We start from the raw sequence: 25,298 nt of genomic DNA, 5'->3' as shown, positions 1-25,298 counted from the left end.
AATAATAGCAGGGAATTTAATATACAAAATACAATATAAATGTAAAGTTGTTGCACAAGCGAGTAGGAGATTAGTTGTTAAGCAAACACATGACTTATAGTCAGTAACTTACTGCAAACAAGCGTAAATGTAATATGCACTGTATACACTCTGGGGCTGATTTACTAAAATTCATTCTATTTTGTATAAACTCGACATGGTATAAATTGAACTCGATCATTTCTTAAATGTCACGATAAAGCGTAAATCAGTCGTACAAAAATTTTGAGTTTACATTCAAAAAAATGAATTTTGAACAGACATTTGATTCCCTGAATACTTTCAATTTTTCCCAAACAGGGAAAGTGCTCCGGCAGCCATTTTAGGAGCATTGGTGCTAATTCTTTAAAAAAGCAATAGGATTAACTTCCCCTTTGAAATGTGTAAATAGAAAACAATGATGGGGTTGTGGGTGAAACACAAAACAATAAAGGAATTAACTTCCCCTTGAAACTGGGTGAAACCGATAACAATGAGGGAATTAACTTCCCCTTGAAAATATGTCAGGGCAGACTGTCACTGCCTATCCTGAATCATTAATCATGAATTAAGGGAGTTATTTTTTTAGGAAAATTTCTGAAAACCTCAAGAAACAATATCAGAAAAACCGAGTACTGGCAAAAACCCATTTGTAAATCCTGAAAATATCTAGAAGTAAAAAAATAACATTTTCTCAAAATTCCTTAGTAAGTCCATAGGGACTTCCAGCTGCTTCTATGTGGGACCTTTGTCTTCATGTTCCGTCTCTCTGGGTTCCTCTGTGAGTATTAGTGAGTCGGATCTTTCTATTCTCTGGGAATATCTGTGGGTAATGATGTAGAGGGGCCATTCCCCCCCCCATTGTTAGTTTGTGGGTTCCTCTGTGAGTATTAGTGAGTCGGATCTTTCTATTCTCTGGGAATATCTCTGGGTAATGATGTAGAGGGGCCATTCCCCCCCCCCCCATTGTTAGTTTGTGGGTTCCTCTGTGAGTATTAGTGAGTCGGATCTTTCTATTCTCTGGGAATATCTCTGGGTAATGATGTAGAGGGGCCATTCCCCCCCCCCCCATTGTTAGTTTGTGGGTTCCTCTGTGAGTATTAGTGAGTCGGATCTTTCTATTCTCTGGGAATATCTGTGGGTAATGATGTAGAGGGGCCATTCCCCCCCCCCCCATTGTTAGTTTGTGGGTTCCTCTGTGAGTATTAGTGAGTCGGATCTTTCTATTCTCTGGGAATATCTCTGGGTAATGATGTAGAGGGGCCATTCCCCCCCCCCCCCATTGTTAGTTTGTGGGTTCCTCTGTGAGTATTAGTGAGTCGGATCTTTCTATTCTCTGGGAATATCTGTGGGTAATGATGTAGAGGGGCCATTCCCCCCCCCCCCATTGTTAGTTTGTGGGTTCCTCTGTGAGTATTAGTGAGTCGGATCTTTCTATTCTCTGGGAATATCTGTGGGTAATGATGTAGAGGGGCCATTCCTCCCCCCATTGTTAGTTTGTGGGTTCCTCTGTGAGTATTAGTGAGTCGGATCTTTCTATTCTCTGGGAATATCTCTGGGTAATGATGTAGAGGGGCCATTCCCCCCCCCCATTGTTAGTTTGTGGGTTCCTCTGTGAGTATTAGTGAGTCGGATCTTTCTATTCTCTGGGAATATCTCTGGGTAATGATGTAGAGGGGCCATTCCCCCCCCCCATTGTTAGTTTGTGGGTTCCTCTGTGAGTATTAGTGAGTCGGATCTTTCTATTCTCTGGGAATATCTGTGGGTAATGATGTAGAGGGGCCATTCCCCCCCCCCCATTGTTAGTTTGTGGGTTCCTCTGTGAGTATTAGTGAGTCGGATCTTTCTATTCTCTGGGAATATCTCTGGGTAATGATGTAGAGGGGCCATTCCCCCCCCCCCCATTGTTAGTTTGTGGGTTCCTCTGTGAGTATTAGTGAGTCGGATCTTTCTATTCTCTGGGAATATCTGTGGGTAATGATGTAGAGGGGCCATTCCCCCCCCCCCCATTGTTAGTTTGTGGGTTCCTCTGTGAGTATTAGTGAGTCGGATCTTTCTATTCTCTGGGAATATCTGTGGGTAATGATGTAGAGGGGCCATTCCCCCCCCCCCCATTGTTAGTTTGTGGGTTCCTCTGTGAGTATTAGTGAGTCGGATCTTTCTATTCTCTGGGAATATCTGTGGGTAATGATGTAGAGGGGCCATTCCCCCCCCCCCCCATTGTTAGTTTGTGGGTTCCTCTGTGAGTATTAGTGAGTCGGATCTTTCTATTCTCTGGGAATATCTCTGGGTAATGATGTAGAGGGGCCATTCCTCCCCCCCCATTGTTAGTTTGTGGGTTCCTCTGTGAGTATTAGTGAGTCGGATCTTTCTATTCTCTGGGAATATCTGTGGGTAATGATGTAGAGGGGCCATTCCTCCCCCCCATTGTTAGTTTGTGGGTTCCTCTGTGAGTATTAGTGAGTCGGATCTTTCTATTCTCTGGGAATATCTGTGGGTAATGATGTAGAGGGGCCATTCCCCCCCGCATTGTTAGTTTGTGGGTTCCTCTGTGAGTATTAGTGAGTCGGATCTTTCTATTCTCTGGGAATATCTGTGGGTAATGATGTAGAGGGGCCATTCCCCCCCCCCCATTGTTAGTTTGTGGGTTCCCAGATACAATATTTCAAACAACTCAGGGAATTATGATGAATCCTCTCTCATTTATTACAGACTTTATACTACATGGCAGCTTCCTGATCCATTTCCCACATGTGACAGTTGATTGGGTATATAGAGGCCTGGGTACAGCTGCAGGGGCAGAAGGGGCAGTTAGTGGGAGAGCCTTACAGGGGCGCCATCTCCTCGCTGCCCCCCCTCTCTGTTTCAATCCATTGATTCTCGTCTCCTAGATAAATGAAACAAAGTCCCATTAGCAGGAAAGAAAAGTGTCTCCATATTGTCTCATAGACCCACAAACAAACATTATCTCTCCCCAAACCTCTCAGTGTTTCCCGTCTCCTAACTTGAAAATGAAAAAAAGAAGACATTTTGGGTCAGTGTGACCCCGCCCTGTTACACCCCTAATCTACCTGAAACCCCACCCACTTCCAGATGATTTATAAGATGAATGACACCAAGAATCCTGTATCTGTGGGACCAAACAGATGGGCCCAGTACCCCCCCCCTGGCACCCCCTGGCCAAACAATATGGTGGCCCTTCTAGTATTAATAAAAGCCTGCTCACTCACAGTCACACTCACACTCACGCTCACACTCACACACGCTAAACACCAAACACATAGCCAATGGCTCTTTGCCTTAAAGGGGTGGTTAAGTTTTAGTATGTTCTAGAATGGCCAATTCTAAGCAACTTTTCAATTGGTCTTAATTTTTTATTTGTTATAGTTTTTATTTCCCGCCTTCTTCTAACTCTCTGCAGCTTTCACATGGGGGTCGCTGACCCCGGGAGCCAAAAACTGTTGTTCTGCGAGGCTCCAGTTTTATTGTTACTTTTTGTGCTTTCCTTTCAGCCCCTCCCCTATTCATATATCAGTCTCTCATCCAAACCCCTCCCTGGTTGCTAAGGTAACATGGACCCTAGCAACCAAATAGGGGCTGAAACTAAAAACTGGAGAGCTCTTGAACTGAACAAATAAAAAATGAAGACCAACTGCAAACTGTCTCAGAATATCACTATCTACATCATACTAACAGTTAACCCAAAGGTGACCAACCCCTTTAAAGTACAAGTAACAGAAGGAAACGTAAAAGCCCTAAATGCACTGAGCTGTGAGGGGCAATTATTCTGCTCATTGGGAAATTCTGTGTCATTTCTAGAAATCACAATATTTTTCCAAATTCCAGTCATTTTGTCAGGATTTTTCCCTTAATGATATAACATTCCACTGAATAGAAGAGAGCTGGTAGTTTTTTTACACAACAGCTAAATGATATTTCTATGTCTACAACATTATTATCAGGGGCAAGAAGCCCCCACCAGGGGCAGGAAGTTTTGGTTCCCAGAGAAAATGGAGCCCACACCATTCTCCCCTGGGAACAGAAGCCGTATCTTCCTGCCCCTGGTGGGGGCTTTTTGCCCTTTATGATAATGGGGGGACCTGGGAAAGTCATCATATGTACCCCTAAATTCTAAAGGAATTCCCCCCACATTACCTGCCCCCCGCTGCTCCCACTTCTCCTTCACAGTAACGCACAGGAGGATGAGGATCAGAACGGTCAGAAACAGCGGCTTCAGCACCAGCGACACCCGAACACTGTGAGAATAACCCCGGGGTTAGATGTGCAGCCGCTCCCCTCAGTGCCCCCCACTTATTGGCTAAGGAGATGGGGGGACATTTTTGCCCCCTCCCATAAGAATCCAATGCACACAGTTCACTTTCCTGCTTCATTGGGGTAAATCTTGGAAACCATAATGTCTGGGGCATTTGGGAGGTGCATTTCATAGTTACCATATTCAGTAGGGATTATGTTATTATATTGGGGGGCACCCAGTCTGCTAAAGCCTTCCCCATAGTCAGTTTGGATAATGGGAATAATAAGAGAGGCCAAACCATGAGTGCGGGGGGGCAGCCGGTCCCACTTACTATGAGTCTGAGGCGCCTGTGGCTTTAGGGGTACCTGTAAGGGGGCAAGAGCAAGAGGTAAATAGCATTTAATGTAACTGTCCATCCCAAATTAGGCCCCTCCCATATATAGAAATAACAATACAATAACAGCCCATATATATATATATAATGTAGGGGTACCTGAGAGCCAGAGTGAAGCCTCCCCAGGCCCAGCGGCTGTGAGAGCCCGGACTGTAACCATGTAACTGCTGCCGGGTTCCATGGGAATTCTATGTTCCATCACATTAGGGGGTAACCGCTGGGATTCCTCCTCTATCACAGTATGTTCCTTCCAGGCCACCATATTTAGCTGCAAACAAGAGAATGAGAAGCCGGGGCTGCACTTTGTATCCATCCTGCCCCATCTCAGGGCAAATAGCAGCAATGCAAGTACATAGCCAGTAACTGAGCAGCACAGTCCCACCTCCATGTAGGCTCCGCCCATCCAGCCCATAATATTCACTATCCGGGGGGGTAAATCTAAAGCTAGTGGACTTGCCAAGTCCCCATGGAATCTCTTCTCCTTGAGCTGATTGGTCAGACTGTGGCACTGATGGAGCCGCTCAGATACAGGAAGAGGAGGAGGAGGAAGAGGAGGAGGAAGAATGAAATACTCAGGGTACAGGGCACATTTGTGGGTTCAGCTACATGACACCCCAAAATCCCATGTACAGTATTGTGAGTCTCTGATGTCTCTTTTGGATAAAGAGGAATAAAATGTGGAACGAGACAATGAGTGGCCCCAGGGCCGTTATTTCACAGAATGACAAAAAGTTTATTTATATTTGGATCCAACTGGTCCCTAATAATATCTGGGCCCCAAATCCCAGCACCGGCTGCTCTGACACTGGTTCTGCCCAGTCTGGGACTGTAACTGTGGGAATAAATGTAAATCCCATAATTCCTATGGATTGGGGGGCAGTGATAGGATGGGGGGGTCTCTGTTACCTGGTACCCAATAACGACTCCATGTATCTCCGACAGTCGCCATCTCAGTATATTATTATTATTATTAATCGGAAACTGTGTGAATTTTAGTTTTCCTGTAAAAGAACAAAGGAGAGAATAAAATGACTTTCATTGTCAGTTTGCAAAATACAACTGGGAAAATTTGCCAAAAAGTTTAGTTTCAGGGTGGGGTCCCCTTATATTTATTTATAAATTACCAACACATTTGCATATCTCTGCACAGAGATTATACATCTATCCCATCAGTCCCTGCCCCAGTGAGCTTACAATCTAAGGCCCCTATCCCATTCCCATCAGCCCCTGCCCCAGTGAGCTTACAATCTAAGGTCCCTATCCCATTCCCATCAGTCCCTGCCCCAGTGAGCTTACAATCTAAGGTCCCTATCCCATTCCCATCAGTCCCTGCCCCAGTGAGCTTACAATCTAAGGTCCCTATCACATTCCCATCAGTCCCTGCCCCAGTGAGCTTACACTCTAAGGGCCCTATCACATTCCCATCAGTCCCTGCCCCAGTGAGCTTACACTCTAAGGGCACTATGTACCATGAATATATACACTATGTACCATTAATATATACACTATGTACCATTAATATATACACTATGTACCATTAATATATACCGTATTTTTAGCCGTATAAGACGCACTTTTTCTTCCCCAAAACCGGGGGGGAAAAGTTGGTGCGTCTTATATGACGAATACACATTTTCGGCATCCGTTGCGCACGCCCCCCCCCCTGTCCAGCATCCGTAGCGCCTTTCCCTTTCCTTGTGCACACCTTCCCCCCCAAGACCCTTGAAGCAGCTGAAAGAAGGGAGAGTGCGAGCGGCATCGCAAGCGCCTGTACCTAGTGCTACACAAACTGGCCATCCGTCGCACACACATGCACGCACATCGCGCGCGCACCCCCCCCCCCCGGGGCCGTGACATGCGTGCGCGACGGATGGCCAGTTTGAAAGGGAATACGGCGCACCAAATGCAAGGTGCTGATCTTGGGGGAGAAGCATTCCGAAATAGTTAAGGAATTTAGATTTCCCATTACTTTCCTTCCGGTTTAAAAGGGAATACGGCGCGCCAAATGCAAGGTATGATTCATTTACTACTTGCCAAAGCCACTTCATATATTGCTTTACTTCATAGTGCCGTTATCATAACATTATCATAATCACTTCCACTTAGCCCTGCAGGAGACACTGAGGCATTAAAAATGGGTCCCTCTCTTTCTCAAGCAAGCACTCCGAGGAACATGTACCCCAATTATGTCAGAACAAGCAAATTACAGAAATGCACAGTTCCTGTTAGCATACAATTACACAGACAGCAGCGGCAGCAGGTTGACTAATATTTTATGGATAGTGAAATATAAAAGACTTGTCATCCCTGCAAGTTAGCTTGACAGAAAAAACATTTATTTGTGTCAGATGACTACCTTCTCCCCTGGCCAAAATCCCTTCTGTTTTGTAAAATGTAACTCAAATCTAGAATCTTTTTTTTCTAGATTTTCCTCCTTTAAAATTGGGTGCGTCTTATATTCCGGAGCGTCTTATATGGCTAAAAATACGGTACACTATGTACCATGAATATATACACTATGTACCATGAATATATACACTATGTACCATGAATATATACACTATGTACCATTAATATATACACTATGTACCATTAATATATACACTATGTACCATTAATATATACACTATGTACCATGAATATATACACTATGTAACATTAATATATACACTATGTACCATGAATATATACACTATGTACCATTAATATATACACTATGTACCATGAATATATACACTATGTACCATTAATATATACACTATGTACCATGAATATATACACTATGTACCATTAATATATACACTATGTAACATTAATATACACACTATGTAACATGAATATACACACTATGTAACATTAATATACACACTATGTACCATTAATATATACACTATGTAACATTAATATACACACTATGTAACATTAATATATACACTATGTACCATTAATATATACACTATGTACCATTAATATATACACTATGTAACATTAATATACACACTATGTAACATTAATATACACACTATGTAACATTAATATATACACTATGTACCATTAATATATACACTATGTACCATTAATATATACACTATGTAACATTAATATACACACTATGTAACATTAATATATACACTATGTACCATTAATATATACACTATGTACCATGAATAGATACACTATGTACCATTAATATATACACTATGTAACATTAATATATACACTATGTAACATTAATATACACACTATGTAACATTAATATATACACTATGTACCATTAATATACACACTATGTAACATTAATATATACACTATGTACCATTAATATACACACTATGTACCATTAATATATACACTATGTACCATTAATATATACACTATGTAACATTAATATACACACTATGTAACATTAATATATACACTATGTACCATTAATATATACACTATGTACCATTAATATATACACTATGTAACATTAATATATACACTATGTAACATTAATATACACACTATGTAACATTAATATATACACTATGTAACATTAATATATACACTATGTAACATTAATATATACACTATGTACCATGAATATATACGCTATGTACCATTAATATATACACTATGTAACATTAATAAACATTAATATAAAGGTGAACTTCCCCAGTCTCTAAGCCCCAAATGTATTTCTATTTCAAAGAACACAGTTTATAGACTTATTGTACAGCGCTGCGGGATATGATGGCACTTTATAAATAAATGTTAATAATAATAATAATAATAATAGACACACCTACCATAGAACCAAATATTGTATAAAATCTATTTTTTATTTGGACAATTTAAAACAAGGTTAAAACAAAAGAAAAAGTAGGAAAATTAAAATGGCATGAAACCTTAGTACCTAACAGTTTTATTTACCCTCTCACTGGGCTGGGTCAGTACTTATTATACCCAAGTAACAGTTATTGAGTTTGTTGCTAATCATGTTTCCAAACTGTCACATTCAGATGTAACCAACTCCCTTTAACTATTTAACTTCCAAATAGATTTCTGTTTATTTGAACATATATGAACGTTCCCACTTATATTCCCATTTTAGACCCTCATTTATATATTTACGCCATTAACTCTTCACGTGAGGGACATATGGTTCCCCAGAATAAGAAGAGACAAATGGGCAAATATGCCACGTGATTGAGTTCTACCTTCCCCATCCCCTTGGGGTGAATCCGTTTATTTACATCCCATACATTATTATATTCAAGCCTGCTATCTGCAATACTGTTTCATCTACACAGCACCTCGTTATCACTGATTATAGGAATATAGCCATACTGAGCGCCCAATCAGGTATCTCAACCATTGGTTTGTGGAATGGAGATATAAACAGAATGGTAAGTTTTCTATTATTTATTTTGGTTTTTGGAATACAGACAGTACAGTTATACTCAGTAAGTATACATCATGGTTGATTTCATTATTAACAAATGCATGATCCCGGACATGGGCACCTATCAGTCACAGTTAGACCGGGTATCTTATCTATATAGACCCAAATGTTCTATCACACTAATCTACATAGAGACACCAAAACCGTCAGATGTTCTATGTCCAAAAAAACCACAGTATTCACACACATGTACTGTACTGTATGTCCATGTATTCTCCCTGTTTGTACTTACCCACACAGTGTATGGGGCAGTGGGACCCTCTGTATTGCCCTCAGGGGCAGACTGTAACAGTCACATGATCCCTGTTATGCCCCTAAACATATGGTACTTACCCACACAGAGAATGGGGGCAGTTACATCCCACACAGACTTATCCTGTTCAGCCTTACAGGTTATATTACCCCGTGAGGGTTTATACCCCCCTGGGCACCTCACAGATACCCCAGTGTTGGGCAGATAATAATCCTGGGGTGGATCAAGCTGCACATTTGTACCCAGGGAGAGGGCAGATTTCGGGCATTGCTCTATAAGAGAGAAACATGACAGGCTGTTACTATACACCATATGCAATTTACTCTCATTGGGAAAAGCTTATGGGGCAGTGGGACCCTCTGTATTGCCCCCAGGGGCAGTGGGACCCTCTGTATTGCCCTCAGGGGCACTGGGACCCTCTGTATTGCCCTCAGGGGCAGACTTGCCCCACATGCACCAATATCTCACTAAGGGTTAATAAGGCTGAGCTGCGAGTGCAAAGTGCTATTTTGGATACAAATAACCATGTTTTCCCCACAAGCAGTTTGTTCCCATAATTCCAGCAGAATTGGGGCCCGAGGGGCAGATGCACCGGATGTAGTTGCCACACAAAACTGAATATAATTGCACTGAAACCTGTTGGTGCCGGGTGCTGAGATACCTGAGCCCAGTTCTGTAGGTGCTAATACCTACCTGGGGACCCCTTGCATTAATAGGTGCACTGAGTGCTATGTACCTGTACAGACTGGCAGGGTTTCATGCCAAAATGCACAAGTATCCTCACAACAACTGCAGTTGCACATAATAACGCAACCAACTGTAGGGACCCATAGGGTTAAATGGTCCCTATGGCTTTAAATCCCTACAGGTTCAGTTCCCTTAGTTGCTGGGCAGAAGGGAATGTATCTAAGTGAGTTCATTAACATGTGTGCTATTGGTTAGAAGGTATAGTGACCACATCCTGCCTGACTTTGGTATAGTGTTGGGAGAGGAGTGGCACCTTCCTGTTGTTTGCTTCCACCTTAGGGACAAGGTGTATGTGTGCTGAGAGCCCAGGGCATGGGCCCAGGCCCAGTGAAGTCGGGGAACAGGGCCCCGTGAATGAGGCATTAGATAGTGGCAGGTGTAGCTCCCTTTATAGTATCACTCTAGGGGTGTAAGGCAGTTAGGGTTGGGCCCCCGTACCAGTACCACTCTAGGGGTGTAAGGCAGTTAGGGTTGGACCCCCGTACCAGTACCACTCTAGGGGTGTAAGGCAGTTAGGGTTGGGCCCCCGTACCAGTACCACTCTAGGGGTGTAAGGCAGTTAGGGTTGGGCCCCCATACCAGTACCACTCTAGGGGTGTAAGGCAGTTAGGGTTGGACCCCCGTACCAGTACCACTCTAGGGGTGTAAGGCAGTTAGGGTTGGGCCCCCATACCAGTACCACTCTAGGGGTGTAAGGCAGTTAGGGTTGGGCCCCCGTACCAGTACCACTCTAGGGGTGTAAGGCAGTTAGGGTTGGCCCCCGTACCAGTACCACTCTAGGGGTGTAAGGCAGTTAGGGTTGGGCCCCGTACCAGTACCACTCTAGGGGTGTAAGGCAGTTAGGGTTGGGCCCCGTACCAGTACCACTCTAGGGGTGTAAGGCAGTTAGGGTTGGGCCCCGTACCAGTACCGCTCTAGGGGTGTAAGGCAGTTAGGGTTGGGCCCCCGTACCAGTACCACTCTAGGGGTGTAAGGCAGTTAGGGCTGGGCCCCCGTACCAGTACCGCTCTAGGGGATGTAAGGCAGTTAGGGTTGGGCCCTGTACCAGTACCACTCTAGGGGTGTAAGGCAGTTAGGGTTGGGCCCCGTACCAGTACCACTCTAGGGGTGTAAGGCAGTTAGGGTTGGGCCCCTGTACCAGTACCGCTCTAGGGGTGTAAGGCAGTTAGGGTTGGGCCCCCGTACCAGTACCGCTCTAGGGGTGTAAGGCAGTTAGGGTTGGGTCCCTGTACCAGTACCGCTCTAGGAGTGTAAGGCAGTTAGGGTTGGGCCCCGTACCAGTACCACTCTAGGGGTGTAAGGCAGTTAGGGTTGGGCCCCTGTACCAGTACCGCTCTAGGGGTGTAAGGCAGTTAGGGTTGGGCCCCCGTACCAGTACCGCTCTAGGGGTGTAAGGCAGTTAGGGTTGGGCCCCTGTACCAGTACCGCTCTAGGGGTGTAAGGCAGTTAGGGTTGGGCCCCCGTACCAGTACCACTCTAGGGGTGTAAGGCAGTTAGGGTTGGGTCCCTGTACCAGTACCACTCTAGGAGTGTAAGGCAGTTAGGGTTGGGCCCCGTACCAGTACCACTCTAGGGGTGTAAGGCAGTTAGGGTTGGGCCCCCGTACCAGTACCACTCTAGGGGTGTAAGGCAGTTAGGGTTGGGCCCCGTACCAGTACCGCTCTAGGGGTGTAAGGCAGTTAGGGCTGAGCTAGAATGAGCAGCAATGAGCTCCTGCATAGGATTTGCAGTTTTTCTGGAGATAGCTCTCCCAGGCTACATTGCCTGTAGTGTAGGGATCCAAGTGAGTAGGGAATCAGGATAGAGAATTCCCTGAGGGATCCACTACAGGGTGTGTCGCAGAGGTGAAGTACGATTCCTGCCAGTCTGCCCGCAGGAGAGTGTGAGTCTGAATATACACTCGGTATGTGTTGCATGTACCAATGGCCTCTGAAGCTGTATTGTGAGTAAACCCTGTGGATGTTCAATAAACACTTATTACTTTGTTATTTGCAAGAACCTCTGGCGCCCTCTGTTTTCATTTTTCTGCATAGCAGCAAGAGAGGTGTAGTTGCACAACACCCTCACCTTCCTCTTCCACTTAGCGAAGGCCCATTCTGGGTAAGAGAGTACAGTGTAACCCATGTTCTACTGGTACTAGTCTGGGAAGGCAGCTATTGAGCTGAAATAGAGGTTACATTTGGCGCCCAAAAGGCGTGGGGCTCGAAGGTTAAGCTGCTGGTGCATGTTTCTTTAATTTTTTGTGACAAGCGCAGGCACTGCTGGATGCAGTAGAGAAAGCTGCTTGGTCACTTCGTGAAAGGCGCAAAGTAATTGGCCGTGGGTTCGGGTTCTGAGGTTCTTTTCCATTACTCCCATTGGCTGCAGTTACTGCCTGTCATTTAAGTCTCGCATGCATATGTTTTGGCGCGAGTGAATAGTTTTGGCGCGAGTTGACCAGGGAGGATCCCTGATGTGAGGTCATCGCCGCCATTTTGAGGAAAGCAATAGAGGAAGACGGATGTCTGGTATTGCTCTGTACCTGGGTGTGCGCATTATCTCTAATCCTTGCTGAGGGGAGACTGCTGCATTCTGTTTCTGTACCCCCATAAGCTGTGGGACTGTGAGAGTATCTTTCCAGTGACTCTGTGTGCATCGGAAGGCCATAAGCCCATACCCACGCAGAATGGCGGATGCCCGCTGGGATGGCTGGGAGGAAAAGTACACTCCAGCTGGAGTTTCCGGTGGTGCCACAGGGGAAGTGCCAGTGACTGAAATGGGCCAGAGATACATCTGGCGTGGCACGTTTGGAACAAAGCCTGATAGTGGCAAGCGGTATGTCTGGCGAGGCACATTTATACAGAAGTCTGACAGTGAAGGCAGGAGGGTCATGGTTCCTTGCTGTGGGAAGTGCAATGCGGAGGTCACCAGGGAGCTGCGTGGTTTTGCTGCTAAATGCCCTCAATGCCAAATGCGCTGCTGGGTGGGACCCTTCCAAGCCGTTGGGAAAAGCAAAGACTCTGAACTGAGGTCTGCCCTGATTTCTGCTCTGGAAGGACTGTCAGTGGTGATAAAGGAACTGGAATAGGGGGGAGGCCTGGTACCCCATTCTGCTCCAATGTTATTGATTGCACTGTTGATATGTTGCAATGTTTGAAATGCTTTGCTTGTTTTTCAGTGACCATTGTTACCCGGTAGTGCTCTGGAGAGACTACCAGAAGAGGCTGTCATATGGTGCTATGGTATTCTGTGGGTAATGTGATATGTTTGATATTGTACCCCATTGTCGGGACGAAATGGGTTTTTCCCAGGGGTAAATGTAGGGACCCATAGGGTTAAATGGTCCCTATGGCTTTAAATCCCTACAGGTTCAGTTCCCTTAGTTGCTGGGCAGAAGGGAATGTATCTAAGTGAGTTCATTAACATATGTGTGCTATTGGTTAGAAGGTATAGTGACCACATCCTGCCTGACTTTGGTATAGTGTTGGGAGAGGAGTGGCACCTTCCTGTTGTTTGCTTCCACCTTAGGGACAAGGTGGATGTGTGCTGAGAGCCCAGGGCATGGGCCCAGGCCCAGTGAAGTCGGGGAACAGGGCCCCGTGAATGAGGCATTAGATAGTGGCAGGTGTAGCTCCCTTTATAGTACCACTCTAGGGGTGTAAGGCAGTTAGGGTTGGGCCCCGTACCAGTACCACTCTAGGGGTGTAAGGCAGTTAGGGTTGGGCCCCGTACCAGTACCACTCTAGGGGTGTAAGGCAGTTAGGGTTGGGCCCCCGTACCAGTACCACTCTAGGGGTGTAAGGCAGTTAGGGTTGGGCCCCCGTACCAGTACCACTCTAGGGGTGTAAGGCAGTTAAGGTTGAGCTAGAATGAGCAGCATTGAGCTCCTGCATAGGATTTGCAGTTTTTCTGGAGATAGGTCTCCCAGGCCACATTGCCTGTAGTGTAGGGATCCAAGTGAATAGGGAATCAGGATAGAGAATTCCCTGAGGGATCCACTACAGGGTGTGTCGCAGAGGTGAAGGGAGATTCCTGCCAGTCTGCCCGCAGGAGAGTGTTAGTCTGAATATACACTCGGTATGTGTTGCATGTACCAATGGCCTCTGAAGCTGTATTGTAAGTAAACCCTGTGGATGTTCAATAAACACTTATTACTTTGTTATTTGCAAGAACCTCTGGCGCCCTCTGTTTTCATTTTTCTGCATAGCAGCAAGAGAGGTGTAGTTGCACAACCCCCTCACCTTCCTCTTCCACTTAGCGAAGGCCCATTCTGGGTAAGAGAGTACAGTGTAACCCATGTTCTACTGGTACTAGTCCGGGAAGGCAGCTATTGAGCTGAAATAGGTGTTACACAACTGTATGATAAACAGTAATTACCCCCCCCCGACCCACTGGGTGATTCTGCAGTGATAGGAACATGGCACAAAGCTGAGCCCAGCTCATGGTGTGATTGGGTCAGGTATTGGGTCAGGCTGGGGGTGAGGTTGTTTGAACAGTGCCCTTTGGCTTTCCATGTTTGTGGGTGGGAGCAGGAAGTCACATGTACAGGAATATCCTGTGGGACTAAGTCAGTGGGGACAGCCCAACCCAACCGCTGTTCCGTGCCCAGGCTCAATAGACAGAGTAACAGGCTGTAAAACAATCAGTAATTCCCACCATGGAAAATACTCCCATTGGCTCCAATGCATTTGTGAAATTTAGGTTGAAATTTAGGTTTTGCCGTTTTGTGAATTTTTTCATGGATTAGAAAATTTTCAGGTGAAATGGGGCAGTTTTGGTCATTACTATATCAACACGGACCCCAGAATTCCTCTTGATGTTTTCATGTACTGTATATCCCCATCTGTTGTACAGCGCTGTGGAATATGTTGCTATATTATATTTAGTATTTATTATTAATAATAATAGTTTCAAGCATTAAATACTCCCAGGATTCCTAGTATAAGGGAAGGGGATTTACCCCCAGGGAGAGGGGTAATAAGCTGTGGGTGAGTAATTAGCTGGGAGGAGTAATTAGCTGGGGGGGAGTAATTAGCTGGGGGGGAGTAATTAGCTGGGGGTAAGTAATTAGCTGGGGGGGAGTAATTAGCTGGGGGGGAGTAATTAGCTGGGGGTGAGTAATTAGCTGGGGGGGAATAATTAGCTGGGGGGTGAGTAATTAGCTGGGGGTGAGTAATTAGCTGGGGGGGAATAATTAGCTGGGGGGTGAGTAATTAGCTGGGGGGTGAGTAATTAGCTGGGGGGTGAGTAATTAGCTGGGGGGTGAGTAATTAGCTGGGGGGAGTAATTAGCTGTGGGATAGTAATTAGCTGGGGGGGAGTAATTAGCTGTGGGATAGTAATTAGCTGGGGGGGAATAATTAGCTGGGGGGGGAGTAATTAGCTGGGGGGGAGTAATTAGCTGGGGGGGAGTAATTAGCTGGGGGGGAGTAATTAGCTGGGGGGGAGTAATTAGCTGGGGGGGGAGTAATTAGCTGGGGGGGGAGTAATTAGCTGGGGGTGAGTAATTAGCTGGGGGTGAGTAATTAGCTGGGGGTGAGTAATTAGCTGGGGGGGGAATAATTAGCTGGGGGGTGAGTAATTAGCTGGGGGGTGAGTAATTAGCTGGGGGGGGAATAATTAGCTGGGGGGTGAGTAATTAGCTGGGGGGTGAGTAATTAGCTGGGGGGTGAGTAATTAGCTGGGGGGGAGTAATTAGCTGGGGGGGAGTAATTAGCTGTGGGATAGTAATTAGCTGGGGGGGAGTAATTAGCGGGGGGGGAGTAATTAGCTGGGGGGGAGTAATTACCTGTGCAGGGAACAGGATTATCCCACGCGGCGCTCCCCCCATTCCCCATACACCTTATTGCCACATCTGTAGGGTAATACCCCCCCATACACCTTATTGTCACATCTGTAGGGTAATACCCCCCCATACACCTTATTGCCACATCTGTAGGGTAATACCCCCCCATACACCTTATTGCCACATCTGTAGGGTAATACCCCCCCATACACCGCACTCTCACTGGTTCCCCTGGGCCATAAGATTCCTTGTCTCCCCCAATCAGGTTTATTCCTTTCAGCGCTGACAGGTAACACTGGGCTGGAATAAGAATAAGGTACAGGGAGTTATTATAATCACACAGGTTATTAGTGACACATTCAGCTCATTCCTTATCATACAATTCCCAGTTCAGTATGGGGGGGGGCACTTAATCTCCATATATTTATAGTTATTATAATGCTCCCGGGGGGCACCTCCCTACGCTGTAAGGTTGTACAGAGCTACATATCCGAGCAGCACTTTATAAATAACCTTATACGCACATCATCATCATCATCGCTTGATTACACAGCACATACATACACGTTATACATCATACGTGTGCGTGTTTTATACAGTAACGGCCTCCTGTCTGTCATGTGAGGGGGGTTATTAGCCTGGGGGGGTTCCCTGTTATGGTCCCTGTATTCCTGTTTAAAGGGAAACTATACCCCAAACAATGTAGGTCTCTATACAAATATATCACATAAACAGCTCATATGTAAAACCCTGATTCATCTAAATAAACCATTTTCATATAAATATACTTATTATTAGTATGTGCTATTGGGTAATCCTAAATAGGGTGTTATTAGTGGGGGGGCATATTATTTACATGGCACCGAGCCTTACAGACCCCTATTTACACTGCGAGTGGCCCCCTGAGTGTCCCCCTCTGATTAATGATTTGGGTCAGTACATTGTGCTGGGGAATAACCCAGTTGATATACAGTAAGGATATAATGATTTGGGTCAGTACATTGTGCTGGGAAATAACCCAGTTGATATACAGTAAGGATATAATGATTTGGGTCAGTACATTGTGCTGGGAAATAACCCAGTTGATATACAGTAAGGATATAATGATTTGGGTCAGTACATTGTGCTGGGAAATAACCCAGTTCATATACAGTAAGGATATAATGATTTGGGTCAGTACATTGTGCTGGGAAATAACCCAGTTCATATACAGTAAGGATATAATGATTTGGGTCAGTACATTGTGCTGGGGAATAACCCAGTTGATATACAGTAAGGATATAATGATTTGGGTCAGTACATTGTGCTGGGAAATAACCCAGTTGATATACAGTAAGGATATAATGATTTGGGTCAGTACATTGTGCTGGGAAATAACCCAGTTGATATACAGTAAGGATATAATGATTTGGGTCAGTACATTGTGCTGGGAAATAACCCAGTTGATATACAGTAAGGATTTAATGATTTGGGTCAGTACATTGTGCTGGGGAATAACCCAGTTGATATACAGTAAGGATATAATGATTTGGGTCAGTACATTGTGCTGGGAAATAACCTAGTTGATATACAGTAAGGATATAATGATTTGGGTCAGTACATTGTGCTGGGAAATAACCTAGTTGATATACAGTAAGGATATAATGATTTGGGTCAGTACATTGTGCTGGGAAATAACCTAGTTGATATACAGTAAGGATATAATGATTTGGGTCAGTACATTGTGCTGGGAAATAACCCAGTTGATATACAGTAAGGATTTAATGATTTGGGTCAGTACATTGTGCTGGGAAATAACCCAGTTGATATACAGTAAGGATTTAATGATTTGGGTCAGTACATTGTGCTGGGGAATAACCCAGTTGATATACAGTAAGGATTTAATGATTTGGGTCAGTACTCACCAATACAGGGGACCGGCACATTCCAATTGGGGCGGCCACCTTTAGTCTCACATGTAATTGGCCGAGATACAGGCTGATACCCGGGGGCACGAGATATAGACTGATACCCGGGGGCACGAGATACAGACTGATACCCGGGGGCACGAGATACAGGCTGATACCTGGGGGCACGAGATACAGACTGATACCCGGGGGCACGAGATACAGACTGATACCCGGGGGCACGAGATACAGACTGATACCCGGGGGCACGAGATACAGGCTGATACCTGGGGGCACGAGATACAGGCTGATACCTGGGGGCACGAGATACAGACTGATACCCGGGGGCACGAGATACAGGCTGATACCTGGGGGCACGAGATACAGACTGATACCCGGGGGCACGAGATACAGGCTGATACCTGGGGGCACGAGATACAGACTGATACCCGGGGGCACGAGATACAGACTGATACCCGGGGGCACGAGATACAGACTGATACCCGGGGGCACGAGATACAGACGGATACCCGGGGGCACGAGATACAGGCTGATACCCGGGGGCACGAGATACAGACTGATACCCGGGGGCACAAAATCTTTGCTCAGAGATAATGAACGGATTCCTGGTGCTGTCGGCTTTGCACATTGTGCTGGGAAAGGAACAGAATAGAAAGGAATAAGGGGGATTTCAGTGACGTGTAGGAAGTGCTGAATGGAAAATGAAAGTAAGTGACAGCCCGAGGCACAGAGGGGGGGGGGGGGGCAATATATAACTGACAGCTCAGAATGCCTTTATAACAGGTATAAATGTTTTAATAAAAAAACAGTTTGGGTTTCATGTTTCATTTACAAAAGACTGTTATTATACAGCTCTATATGCCTGAGTGGCAGGTCCCTATAAAGCAGCCGTTACACTTTTAGTTTATAATTATAAATACATTGTGAGTGACCTTCATTTTGGCCTGCCCCCCTTCCCATAGCCCCCCCGGCCCCCAAGCATTTGCAGGTACCCACTTGCAAGTTCCAGGTGGGGGGCAGGTTGGGGGGTGCAGACGTTGCCCCCAGGCCTGACATGTAGTTACATCACTGCTTCTGGTTTATACAATAAACATTGCAGCCTCACAGTCAGTCTGCTGTTTGGTTGCCGGGATAAGTGACCCCAGCAACCAGATAGTATGTTCAGTCATTGGCTGCAAAATGAGCAGGGCTAAGGCTTATGTCACAATTACCCCAATACCCTCACATGGGAATGAATTGCATCAGCCTAATGGCAAACACTTGTGAGGGGCAGAAAGATGCCAGACAGGCAGGGCAGAGAGTGTTGGGCTTTGGCTGAAGAACTTCCCATGAACACTGACTGTAACGCAAACCCAATAGTAACTGCCCCACGTGGCTCAAATGGCACCAGCAATCCTCAATGTTACTGAGTTAGTGGCCCCCCGCATCAGCATTAGTGGCCCCCGCATCAGCATTAGTGGCCCCCGCATCAGCATTAGTGGCCCCCGCATCAGCATTAGTGGCCCCCGCATCAGCATTAGTGGCCCCCCGCATCAGCATTAGTGGCCCCCCCCATCACCGTTACATTTATGCAATGACGCATTGAGGCAATGGATCACGGGAAACAAATGTTACTGCAGGGAAAGTGCAATATTATACACGTGGCTCCAATCAGCTTCAGTCTGCTTGTGTTTGTACATAAAAACACCACGTGTGCCGTTACTTTAATAACTGAACATACATAATGGGCCTGATTCACTAAAGGGCGATAAAAATTATTACACGCTTTTTTGCGTTAAAAAACGCAAATTAATTTGCGCGCAATTCACCATAGTATTATCGCGTGTGAAAAATCGCCATTTTCGCATGCGGTATTTCTCGCGCTAGTTTTACCGCATGCGTTAATTTCCGCGCTGAAAAGAATACGATCGCATGATTCACTATAACTTTTGCGCGCTAAATATCGCAGTCGGCTATGCGAATTATAGAAAAGTACAGTAAATGAGTTTTTGACAATAAAATATGGACTTACAGTGTTATTTATTCAGTCTGTGTCTTTCTACTCAATTTTACTAAAGTCTTGGCATGTATGGAATTTCCCTACTAATATACAGTACTGTAGCGGCGAATATTTTTTTCGCGCAAAATACATTACTATGTATATTTTGGCAATTTTTTTTTCCGCAATTTTGTAATCTCGCAAATTGCGGACATTTTGTGGCGATTTTGTAATCTTGTGACATGTGCGACTTGGGGCCATTTTGTGTTATTGAGCCTGCAGCCACCAAACTGAGAGGAGATGCCTGGGGTTTCTGACTTGCTACCAGGGGGAGGCGCTATATTATCAGCGTGCTCCTGCGTGCAGGATATGACCAGCCACCGCTGGGGGACTTAGGGGTCCACGAGAGGAAGAGGGCAATCCTGGCCGAGCTAAGAGAGGGTTTGCTCGCCGGGTTTGCCCTTGATGTGGGCCCCCACCAGCTCCGGCGTCTGTGGTCCGACCTGAAGCGCAGGAGCCCAGAACTGGTCGCTGAAATTGCGGAAGGTAATTATTGTACTTTATTATGCTGTTACAGTATACGTTCAGTAAAAGATTTAGCAAGTAATTTGAACTAAAGGTACAAATGTAAGAAATGTCAGGGATGATGAAAGTTACATAGTAACATAGTAAGTTGGGTTGAAAAAAGACATACGTCCATCACGTTCAACCATAATGCCAGTGAGGAACTGAAACATTGGTCACAATAAACCTCTGAATATTATTTCACATCTTTGTGACTCCTTGTGAGAATCCTGTGTGTGCTGTCACCCCATGCCTGTCTGGATTTTGTTTTGCCACAGGCACCCGGGTATTATTGTTCCTTATGGTGTGCAGCTTCCCAGCACTTCCTATTGTGTGTATATATATATATACACATCTATTTTCAAATACATATGCAAATGTAGGGGTTTACCAAAAATGGGCCCTTAGGACAGGAACCCCTAGGACAGGCCACAGGGTGGTGCTGGGAAACAGGGACACTGGGATGACTGGGTTGTTAAACAGTTAACAGGGTGTATACCTGCAGTTCGGGATATGGCCACAGGGTGGTGCATAGGCCCATATAAGGGGATGCAGCCATGTGCTGAGGGTCAGACATTTTAGCCCAGGGGCTGCTCAGGTAGTGTGCTCCCCTGGCACAGTTTAGATAGTAGTTCTATAATAGGTCGCTCTAGGAGTGATATGTAGGACACCAGGAGTTTAGAATGGGCGGACATTGCCCCTCCAGGAGTGGTAGTGAGGTTAAGACCTCCCGGCATTACATCAGCCGGAGTGCAGGGCCATAAGTGGTTAGGTAGGTGGACAAGGTCACCGCTAGCCCAGGAGGCTGTATCTGAGGGGGCTTAGGCGTGAGTACCGGGGTGGGTTGCCTGTGGTGATGCTGCCTAGCGCGAGTACCGGGAAGGGCCCCAAGAGGGGGTGCCTTCTGGCGTGAGTACCGGGGAGATCACCTAGAAGGAGACACTTGGCGTGAGTACCGTGAGTTGCCCAACAGGAGAAAGCTCTCAATGAGTAGTGAGGAGGTAAAGCCCTGCATTACTGTATGAAATGATATGTGCCACTCCTGGAGAGGTCCTGCCCTAATAAACCAAGTCAATCTTCTGCATCAAATCAGTTGTGTATCTGACTGTTTCCTGCCCAAGGATCACCTACCTGCCGGTAAGCTACTACCCCAGGGAGGGGCAAGGTACTGGGGGCTGTGTGTGGATCCAAGCAGAGGTACTAGAGACTGTTAAGTTCCCAGGGGGTGGAATATAGTTCCACAACACCATCCCTGGGTGGAGGCACGCCTTTAAGGGAGAAATCCTTATTAACCCCCATAGTAAGCGGGGGCTCAGGACTCCTGTAGCGCCAAGAACAAGTAATCAGCAGGTAGCAGCACAGAGAATTACCAAAAGTGGGCTACATTTGGAGGCACTGCTGAGATCGGTTTTGAGAACCGTTTAGAAGAAAGGGCCCTAAAGGAATTGAGGCCTAGCGTAACTACAGTACCCTACTTCCGACCAGGCTAGAATTGGGCAACCCCTGATCCGCATCCCAAGAGGGGAGTTGGCGCGAAAGAGGAGCAGGGAAGGCTCCTGGCCAATAGGATTGCAGAGAGTTGGCGCCAAGAGAGCCTAGGAAGACTCACAAGAAAGAGGCGGGCCAGGGGGTGGCGTGTAGTTGACGTGTCAAGTGACCGCCCCGTGAGGGTCTGCGGCCAATAAGAGGAATTTGAAAGTGCGCCAAGAGCTGAGCAGGGGCGTGACAATGAGTGTCGACGTCATGGCGGCCATCTTGGGAAATTCCCAGACAGCATCTAGTGAGAGACGCGTGTGGGACTGGCTGCTACACTACTTCCCAGCTATGTCTGCTAAAAGTGCAAGTGGTAGCGCGGGCCTAGAGTCCCTACCTGAACCGCAGATTGCCTATGATGAGGGTTTCCGGTACGTGTGGCTGGGCCTGTTTGCCGAAAAGATCACTCCACAGGGTGACCCAACTATGGTACCGCTGTGTGGGGAATGCGGAGCAGAGGCATACCTAGCCCTCCACCGGCCCAAGGGGCGTTGTGCTCAGTGCGGCTACCAATGCTGGCGTGGCCCACTGAGGGATGAAGTAATGAGCACAGGGCATGGAGTCATCATGGCCCTGATGGCAAAGCTGAACGCGGGTAAACTGGCGACCGCGCAACAGAGAGTGGCGGCGGAGTGTGTCAGTGCCCAAGAGGCGGCTATCCCAGCACTAGAGAAGCAGCCTGAGGAGGCGGCAGCACCTGCGCCACAGGTTGGCGAATGCTGCGCCATTGATGAAACAGTGAGTGGGGAGCCCCAGGGGGTGACGGTTAAGGGAGAGAGCCCAAGGGAGGTTTCAGCACCCATATCTCCCGCATCTTCCCCAGAGATACCCGCACTGCCCATAGAGGGGGTCCCACTACAAAGCAATCCCCAAGGGGAGAGTGACTGTGTCAAAGAGGTGGCCGAGGCTGCCATGCTCCCATACTTAGAGGTGAGGGCTGAAGAGATATCAGCGCCCCCTTCATACAGCCAGGTCCTGAGGGAGGGAAGCCTTGCTGAGGCAAGAGCCCCTGGGTCTGCCACAAGTAGTACTCCTGCTGGGGAGGAAGACTTGAGGGAAGCTGAGGAGGATGAATACAGTCCTGCCTTGTTTAAGTTACCAGACCTCTTCTATGCACCTAGAAAGATTCCCAAGGAGGAAGAGAAAGAGTTCTGGGTGCTGCCAGGGAAGGCAGATCCAGACATTTTCTGTAGAGTGTCACGCATACAGAGAGTGATCAATTACAAGATTTTTAGACTGTGGGGGTATTTTATGCCTTACGCACCAATATGGGTGTATGAAAAGATGGAAGAGATGCTGGATGAGTGGGTAGTGAATGAGATATCCACCAAGGAAAAGAGGATTGGTCATGCCTTAACCCATCCTAACCAAAGCAAAAAGATGGCTGCGTGGAGGTTTGTCCGGGCCATAGAAAAAGAGTGGTGGTGGGGCCGCACAGTGCTGCGTCACACAGTCCATAGTTGTGGCAGGAAAAGTCCGGAGCCAAAGCAGTTCTATTTGGAAGTGACTCTGCCAAATGGGAAGTCGGTAAGGAAACCTCATCCCAACTATTATGCTCCCTATGAGGACATAAAAATCCGGTTCAGTCACATGGTGTGAGCAATGCCCCGGAGGCAAAGAGTTAGCCCCAGGAGGGGATTCTTCAGTTCAGGAGGCAGTACCAATGTTGGGTACCCTTCTCAAGGAGAGACTCACTTTCTCAAGTACAGAGACTGTTGGTGGCTAGAGAGAGAGCCAAGACCGCAGCCAACCGGCTGGTTGGGAGTGAGGAGTCTGCAGTTTATCCCAGAGTGGGAAAGTTCTAAGTTAGCCCAGGAGGGCTCTTTGTGCTGAAAGTGCCACCGGCTGGTGGAGGAGAGCCCAAGGTGGGAGCACCTTGGGACCTGGACTCCCTCAAGGAGGAGGGGAGGGCCAGGAAAAGTTTGCCTTTATTTTCTTTGCTGTAAAATAAAGAATGTGTTTGATTTTTGGGCAAATAGATTGTCCTTTCCTTTCTTTTTGAGTGTGAAATGTCTAAAGGGGATAGAGACTCTTGTGGGGACTTTCACAAAGACTTGGAGGGTGGGGATTTTGTTTTCTCTCACTTTTCCTTTCCAGTTCATCCATTGTACCCTGGCAGTCTCCTGGAGGAGCTGTGAAGCGTGATGTTAACAACATGGTAAATGTAATGTATTTGGTAGAATGTGTGTCAGCCAGGAGGTGACAATTTTCTCGTAGGGGGAGAATGTAGGGGTTTACCAAAAATGGGCCCTTAGGACAGGAACCCCTAGGACAGGCCACAGGGTGGTGCTGGGAAACAGGGACACTGGGATGACTGGGTTGTTAAACAGTTAACAGGGTGTATACCTGCAGTTCGGGATATGGCCACAGGGTGGTGCATAGGCCCATATAAGGGGATGCAGCCATGTGCTGAGGGTCAGACATTTTAGCCCAGGGGCTGCTCAGGTAGTGTGCTCCCCTGGCACAGTTTAGATAGTAGTTCTATAATAGGTCGCTCTAGGAGTGATATGTAGGACACCAGGAGTTTAGAATGGGCGGACATTGCCCCTCCAGGAGTGGAAGTGAGGTTAAGACCTCCCGGCATTACATCAGCCGGAGTGCAGGGCCATAAGTGGTTAGGTAGGTGGACAAGGTCACCGCTAGCCCAGGAGGCTGTATCTGAGGGGGCTTAGGCGTGAGTACCGGGGTGGGCTGCCTGTGGTGAGACTGCCTAGCGTGAGTACCGGGAAGAACTCCAAGAGGGGGTGCCTTCTGGCGTGAGTACCGGGGAGATCACCTAGAAGGAGACACTTGGCGTGAGTACCGTGAGTTGCCCAACAGGAGAAAGCTCTCAATGAGTAGTGAGGAGGTAAAGCCCTGCATTACTGTATGAAATGATATGTGCCACTCCTGGAGAGGTCCTGCCCTAATAAACCAAGTCAATCTTCTGCATCAAATCAGTTGTGTATCTGACTGTTTCCTGCCCAAGGATCACCTACCTGCCGGTAAGCTACTACCCCAGGGAGGGGCAAGGTACTGGGGGCTGTGTGTGGATCCAAGCAGAGGTACTAGAGACTGTTAAGTTCCCAGGGGGTGGAATATAGTTCCACAACACCATCCCTGGGTGGAGGCACGCCTTTAAGGGAGAAATCCTTATTAACCCCCATAGTAAGCGGGGGCTCAGGACTCCTGTAGCGCCAAGAACAAGTAATCAGCAGGTAGCAGCACAGAGAATTACCAAAAGTGGGCTACACATAAATAAGTTTAAAGCAGGGGGGAAGCAGCAGGGAGCGGCCCATAGTGTGAGTCATTTGGGGAAGGGCCACGAATGCTTTAGGGGGCCCTGGCTAACAATGTCTGTGTGTCCTTTGTATTGATGTGAGGGTTCACAGGGGGAGGGGCCATTGGGGGCGTGGGAGGAGGGGGGCCCAAAAAATGTTGTTGTGAGGGGCCCTGTTAT

The 25,298-nt window shown here is 46.7% G+C and overlaps 1 protein-coding gene across 3 annotated transcripts in view; it reads right to left on the bottom strand.

Annotated features, from left to right (window-relative positions):
- Window positions 1-929: 929 nt before the first annotated feature.
- Window positions 930-25,298, bottom strand: part of LOC116408244 (sushi domain-containing protein 1-like) — a 64,756-nt gene continuing 40,387 nt past the window's right edge. For 2 of the 3 annotated variants that reach the window (XM_031895018.1, XM_031895020.1), the window contains 5 exons: window positions 5,574-5,668; window positions 4,767-4,935; window positions 4,605-4,638; window positions 4,174-4,274; window positions 930-2,905 (listed from right to left, as the gene is read on the bottom strand). In XM_031895018.1, the coding sequence (XP_031750878.1) occupies window positions 2,844-2,905; window positions 4,174-4,274; window positions 4,605-4,638; window positions 4,767-4,935; window positions 5,574-5,668 (461 nt within the window). In that variant the 3' untranslated portion in view covers window positions 930-2,843. The remainder of the gene's footprint in view (window positions 2,906-4,173; window positions 4,275-4,604; window positions 4,639-4,766; window positions 4,936-5,573; window positions 5,669-25,298) is intronic. The other variant, XM_031895019.1, reaches the window with a different exon arrangement.

This window comes from Xenopus tropicalis, chromosome 1 (genome assembly GCF_000004195.4).
Source record: "Xenopus tropicalis strain Nigerian chromosome 1, UCB_Xtro_10.0, whole genome shotgun sequence".
Lineage (NCBI taxonomy): Eukaryota > Metazoa > Chordata > Amphibia > Anura > Pipidae > Xenopus > Xenopus tropicalis.
Note: the sequence above shows the minus strand (reverse complement) of the source record. Positions and strands in the feature narration are given on the sequence as shown.